This window comes from Myotis davidii, unplaced genomic scaffold, assembly GCF_000327345.1.
Source record: "Myotis davidii unplaced genomic scaffold, ASM32734v1 scaffold135, whole genome shotgun sequence".
In the NCBI taxonomy this organism is placed as follows: Eukaryota; Metazoa; Chordata; class Mammalia; order Chiroptera; family Vespertilionidae; genus Myotis; species Myotis davidii.
The window spans coordinates 7,806,286-7,813,126 of record NW_006289813.1 but is presented as its reverse complement, the minus strand read 5'-3'; the positions used below and the strand labels follow the sequence as shown (position 1 = coordinate 7,813,126).

At 50.1% G+C, this 6,841-nt stretch overlaps 1 protein-coding gene across 1 annotated transcript in view; it reads right to left on the bottom strand.

Annotated features, from left to right (window-relative positions):
- PLEKHG4B (pleckstrin homology and RhoGEF domain containing G4B) overlaps nt 1-6,841 on the bottom strand; it is a 44,377-nt gene that overhangs the window by 31,234 nt on the left and 6,302 nt on the right. The window contains 2 exon segments of the mRNA XM_015563083.1: nt 1,753-1,876; nt 2,412-2,603. Of these exon segments, the coding sequence (XP_015418569.1) occupies nt 1,753-1,876; nt 2,412-2,603 (316 nt within the window).

Genomic DNA, 6,841 nt, shown 5'->3' with positions numbered 1-6,841 from the left:
GTGGGCTGGTGAGGACACCTTCTCTGATGAGGAGACGGGGCTGCCTGAATTTGCGGTGGCAAGGCAGAAAAAGCAGAGGGCTCAATTTCCAGGTTCAAGTCCTGGCCCTGCTGACCCCATACGCACCCTCAGCCTCAACTCACAGATGCTTCGTTACAAATGGAGAACCGAGCACCGTTCACCAGCTTTGTGAGGCTAAGGATGCCGAAGGGCGGGCACTCCCAAAGCGCACAGCTCTCCCACTAAAGAAGCTTCTGTTAACAGAAAGCATCGTTATCTGAAGGCTTTGGCGGTGTTTACCTGAAGCTTACAAGGAATAAACTAAGGTGAGAGGCAAACTGTTCTCTTTTTCAGTGTAGTTTCAATATAAATTGGAATCTGTGCTGAAGGAAAATTTGAAATCCCAGTCTCCCCCAAAGGCAGTGAAACTGGTGCCCTGCAGATAACGGGGAATCTGCTCTGTGCAAGGAGGGTTAGGGAGAATATTTTAATTCTTTTTTCTACCTTAATGTTCCCGCACTGATCCCACCTATGCTGTTTCAGAAGCAATTAAAATAGGAAGCGACACACCGCAAGGAACATGAGATCACAGGTGATGATGCACCCCGGGATGTGCCCACATGAGCTCACATCATGTGATGGGATAGCGTGCCATGGAACAGGTTCTCATATCACATGGCCGTGTGCCACATAACATGTGCCCCACAAACTCACATGTGTATCACATGACATGTTCTCATATGTGATCACATCGCATGATGTATGGTATGTGGCTGCTGTGATGCGATGTGGTGGAAGACGATACTCTGGATTCAGTCCAGGTACTTCAGGGAGATTATTTCTAAGCCTCTAACGGGCCTCTGAGGCAGCTGTCACCATCCGGTTTTATGCTCAGCCAGGATTTGGAGACGGGTCGGTGCCCTTATGACTGAGCCCATCCTCCTCTCGGGGGTGCTTCCACACGGCATCCCGGGGGACTCTTGGTCTGGCAGCCGTGAGGACTATCCAAAGAGTGTCGGCATCTGATGAAATAACGCATTTGAACCATCCTGGGCTCTAGCTCTCCCATCTCTGTCCTTGGTCCACGGACAGACCCGAAATCACCGCCCCGGAGAAGGCCTCAAACATGCTGCTTTCCAGGCAGACCTGCTCCACACCGTGACCTTCCCAAGGACCCAGAGGGCCTGGTTCTCCACGAGTTCTGTCAGGAGGGCGTGTCTCCTTGAGGAGCTGGCACACTTCTTTCTGGCCTTTGGCATTGCCCGCTGAACGTGAGGCTCCATCAGCACGAATCGGTCTTTCCTCCTTCCTGGTACCAGGACCTACTCATCTGAATGATTTCTTCCCCTTTTTATTCTAATTATTATCTTCATATCAGTTGATGTCTTTATCCAAGGCCACTTCAAGTATGTTTTAGAAAGAGGTGGAGTATAAAACATGTAAGTAAGGAATGATGAACAATGCAGAGTGACACAGAATTCAGGGCTTGAGTGTGTGGCAGAGCCTCAGTTCAGAGGGCAGAGGTCAGGGTGAGCAGAAGGGACAATGTGTGGGGGAGGGAGGTGGGGAGATGGGAGATGGGATGGGGCAGAGAGCAGCCAGGCAGCAGGAGACTGAGGGGCAGGTGGGAGTGTGCTATCCAGGTCGCAAGGGTCCCGGAGGCGACAGACCAAAACCCTTGCGTGAGGATGCACACTTGCATGGGTTTGTCCCCAAAGGGGTCTGAAAGGTGGAAACCTGGCTCAGTCCCACCTGGGGATGCCATGGAGGTACTTAAGCAGGAGGGTCAGCTCGGCAGTGGACATGTGTTGGCTGGACCAGAGTGGGCCTCTTGTGCAGACCTGCACTACTGCTCTCCCCTGGCGGTCTCGGGTCCCTGCAGGAATAGAGGGCATTGTGAAAGGGGGCAGCCCCAGTGGGGCAGGCTTCAGGCTTGAGAAATAGTGAGCTTGGGTCTGCAAACTGTTACTGACTTAGATGTGAGATCGGCCAGGAGAGGAGAGCCTGGCCCCCACCTGGGCAGGTGAAGACCATGTGCACCTGAGAGAGCGATGCCCATTGTTATCATCTGGGTGTTCGTGTTCCCCCACATTCACATTCAGGCTCTAACCCTGAAGCCTGATTTGATGGTGCTAGGAAGTGGGCCTTTAGGATGTGCTTCCACGAGGAGGGTGGGGCCCTCGTGAGTGGGATTAGTGCTCTTATAAGAGATCCCACAAGGCTCCCCCGCCTCTCCCATCACATGAGGATAGAGTGAAAAGGTGCCGGCCATGAACCAGAACCTGATGTTGGCACCTTGATCTTTAACTTTCAGCCTCCGGACTTTGTGAAATAAATTTCTGTTTTTATAAGCTACCCAGTCTGTGGCATTTGTTATAGCAGCCCAAATAGAGAAAGACAGCTGTGCTCACCTGGCAGGATGACGGCCCCAGACTGCAGCAGCTCCAAGTTGATCTCCAGCACCTGCCTGGGCACCTGGCTGGGCAGGTCTCCTGTGCTGGGGGGCTGTCCCTCATCCTCGGAACACAGCAGCTCAGCAAGCAGGTCAGGAGACCTGCGGGGGTCGTGTCCTCGGGAGCTGCAGTCACCTGTGGGGATACCGGCTGGACAACAGAAAGAGACCTGGTCACAGATGAAGAATTGCTCTGGTTTGAAGGCAGATGCTCAGCTTGCTACAAACGTGAGGATAAAAACGTGAGTGGAAACAGTGGGTTTCCATGAGAACTTTCCCCATTTCTTGTGGAACCGCAGGCATGCCACACCATCTGGGAGAGGTGTGCTGCTGAGAAGCGGGGCATAAATACACACGTGCAGTGAAATATTTCCGTTCCACCGGGAGTGCTCACTGCCTGAAGACCTCAGGGAGGAACATTTTATGCTGGATGGTGTCATCCTCATTTATTTTGTAATACAGTGGGGCCTTGACTTACGAGTTTAATTCGTTCTGTGACGGAGCTTGTAACTCAAATTATTTGTATGTCAAATCAAGAAGTGAACGAGTGAGACACGTGATGCTGGGCTGATGTTGTGGCATTCACTGTGACGTTCGCTGTGCCAGCTAGCAGTATCTGAAGCTGGCTCGTAACCCGAATTTTTTTTTTTCTTTGTGGTAAGGTTTTTTTTTTTATTTTAATTTTATTTTTTTTTAAATTTTTTATTACAAATGGTATTACATGTGTCCATTCCCCTCGTGCTCGTATCTCGAAAAACTCGTTAGTCGGGACACTTGTAAGTCAAGGCCCCACTGTACAGGCTTTGCTTCCCTGTCCCTAAGCCTCGTCCATAACTTCCTTCAGTGCTAACATCATGTAACTGCACAGCTTTCTCACTAGAGGTAGGCCTGGGAAGTCCACAGCATTCCTTTGTACATGCAGTGTTTTAAAAAAGCTTTATTGAGATATATTTTACATATCATAAAATCCATCCACTTCACGTGTGTACAATTCAGAGACACTTTACCAAGTCTGCAACCATCACCATAAATCAGTTTTAGGACATTTCTGTCCCTTGGAAAACGCCCATTTGTGATAAACCTCCTCTCCCACCACAGCTCTAGGCTCCCGCCTGTCTTCCACTGTCTGTAAATCTACCTGTTCTGGACCCTTCACACCAATGGGCCCAAACACGAGGCGGTCTCTTACCTGGCTACTCAGGCAGCAGAACTGTTTGTGAGGTTCGCCCACGGCGTTGCCTGTGCCAGAGCCGCATTCTTTCCCGTGTGGGTCTCACTCCACTGCCTGATGGACCAGTTTTGTCTATCCCTCCACTAGCCGATCGACTCCAATCGCACAGTGTCCTTGAGAGTGAATTTTTCATGTATGCTCACATGTTCTAGGACACATCACTGGCCAAGGGCAAGACCGATTCTGCAGCGAACCCACGCTTTCTTACATGGACAAGGGGAGCAGACATCACCTTCACGTGAGCCTTTTCTCATCAGACATCATCCTAGTTGAGATGGTCATTTGTGTAAGCTTGTCCTGCATTCGGCCTGCCCCACGAGACAGTGGGAGGAGAGGTTTGAGGTAGGGGCTATAATATTAAAATGGCCAGGAATGAAAGCAGTGCCCACATGTGGCTAATGAGAAACAGTTGTTCAGTTACCACTGGTTGAATAAACAATGAATGATCTGAGTATAATATTCTTAAAATAAATTCTGAAATGCTACATTATATTAATTTTATGTTTAAAGAGGAGACAAAGACAAGTCTCAGGAGCTGAAGCAAACCAGAGCAGGGGAGGAGCAAGCCAGAGAAGGAGGAAGCCAGAGGAGGGGAGGAACAGGCTGGAACAGAGGAGGAGCAAGCCAGAGGAGGAGGAAGCCAGAGGAGGAGGGAGCCAGCGGAGGAGGAAGCCAGAGGAGGAGGGAGCCAGCGGAGGAGGAAGCCAGAGGAGGAGGAAGCCAGAGGAGGACGAAGCCAGAGGAGGAGGAAGCCAGAGGAGGAGCAAGCCAGAGGAGGGGAGGAACAGGCTGGAACAGAGGAGGAGCAAGCTGGAGCAGGGGAGGAGCAAGCTGGAGCAGGGGAGGAGCAAGCCAAAGCAGGGGAGGGGCAGGCTGGACAGGGGAGGGGCAGGCTGGAACAGAGAAGGAGCAGGCTGGAACAGAGGAGAAGCAGGCTGGAGCAGAGGAGGAGCAAGCCAGAGCAGAGAAGGGACAAGCCGGAACAGGGGAGGGGCAGGCTGTGCCTGTGGCTACAGAAGAGTGGATGTGCTAAACGTCACTTGTTTAACTGAGGCGTCAGCAAGGGGTTCCAGCTGAGGCATTTTCCCATATTACTGAACACACGGTGTCTGGGACCCCACATAGACTTGACTCCAGGGACAACAGGGTGTGAAGGGGAAGCAGGTACCAATGGTCCACTGGTCACTGGTTGGGTAATGAATGGTCCTGGCCCTCTGACCAGACCTTTGGTACCACTGCCCACCTCCTCATGGGTAGAAGCAGCCTCCACTTATTCAGTGTCTTCCTTCCTTCCTGGATGTTGGACACCACACAGGTGGGTTCTGCTTCATCAGTGAGGAGGGAGAGGAAGTGGAGGAAGTAGGGAAGGGGCACTGTCTCCAGGCAGTAAACTCCGAGGTCAGGTCCCCCAGACAGCCCTCATGTTACCTCACAGGGAGTCTCTGGATAGTAAGCGACGACACCCACTAGGCCTGAGAGAAATGATTATACTTGAGAATACCACATTTCTGATCATGAGACTTGAATCTTCTTAGATGTGCTACTCTACACCCAGGGAGTCAACCGGCCCCGTTTCTGCTCGGCAGTGCTGAGTTGTTTAAACTAAACCTGCCGCCTCCGTCACTGTGTGATATCATCTGTTTGTCGTTGAATGTCTGTGACCCTCGTGACAACACTGTTAGTGATACTGTGCCCAGATGTCCACAGAAGCATCTGCACAGCCAGCATTTGTCCGAGGGGAGAAATTTACGTGATTATGTTTTATGTGGACACTTGGGGTGAAAACATAAGCTCTGGCTCCTGTTGCGGCTCTGCTGCAGACATGATTTTTCCTAGTGTCACCCAGTGTGTGTGGGGAAATGTGTGTTTTCTGTCCAATATGAATGGGAAAGGAAATGGACAATAAAGGACAGGTTAGGACCTAGAAACAAAGGTCAGGGATTTACTGCTTCATTTTAATTTAATTTTAATAGAATTGCAGAGAGGCAATAGAGTGTTTTCTGTGTCAGCCCTAAGTAAATAACTGCACTCTAAAACTCTGTAGTAAGCCAGTGTGTGTGCCGTGCTATCTGAACCCTGTCAGAATTCCCGGCAGGAGCACACAGCCTCATTTCTGGAGAGGCCCTGCACGGGTGTGGCAGACAGTCCCAGCACTGTGAGGACCCCAAACACCCTCGAGGCAAACAAGATCGGAGCCCCCACACTGGGCCAGCTGGGAGGCCAGGTGAGGAGACCAGAGAGGGGCCCTTACACCCATCACTGTATTTATTGTATGGGGCTGCTAGCGCTAAACCTGCTGAGGCCTACGGCATGTTTATATTTTTTGCTTCTTTCCAAAGTCATTGTTTTTGTTCTTCACAGAACATTATACAAAAGAAAGAAAGAAAATAGCTGAAATATTTGACTTAGAAATATGTTGCCATTCTTTCCTTATCTTTCTTTATGCGCCTCACTCGCTCTTCTATATAATTATTTTCCCTCCAGAGCCTAAGGAAAAGTACTCTAGGAATGGATGCTCAGAAACTTACTGAGGGCCTTCAAGTGAGTGTAATTAAGGAGCATAAAGTCATCGACCTGGTGCCATTAAAAAATGAACATTACACCTGATTTACCTATACAAACAAGTATTAATACAATGTTGGGGTGTATGGTGACTAAAAAAGGATGTGTCCATTCCCAGAACCTGTGAATGTGACTGTATTTAGAAGAGGGTCTTTGCAGATGTGAATCCATAAAGTTTAGGGTGGGTCCTAAATCCAATGAAAAGTGTCCTCATAAGAGAAAGGAGAGAGTCATTTGAGGCATGGACAGATGGACAGGGAGAAGAGCCAGGCATGCGCCCACAAGCCCAGGAATGGCTGGACCCCCAGCAGCAGAAAAAGCAGAAAGGACCCTCACTTAGAGCCTGTGGCTCTGTGAAGCCAGACTTCTGGCCTCCAGACTGTGAAGGGATGAATTTCTGTATCTTAAGACAGCATAGGGGGGAACCGAAGATGGCGGCATAGGTTAACGCCGGAGATTGCTGCTTTGAACAACCAATTCAAATTAAGCTTGAAACAGGGAACGGACAACATCCAGAACCACAGGAGGGCTGGCTGAGTGGAAATTCTACAACTAGGAGTAAAGAGAATATCATATCCAGACTCAGAGGAGGCGCA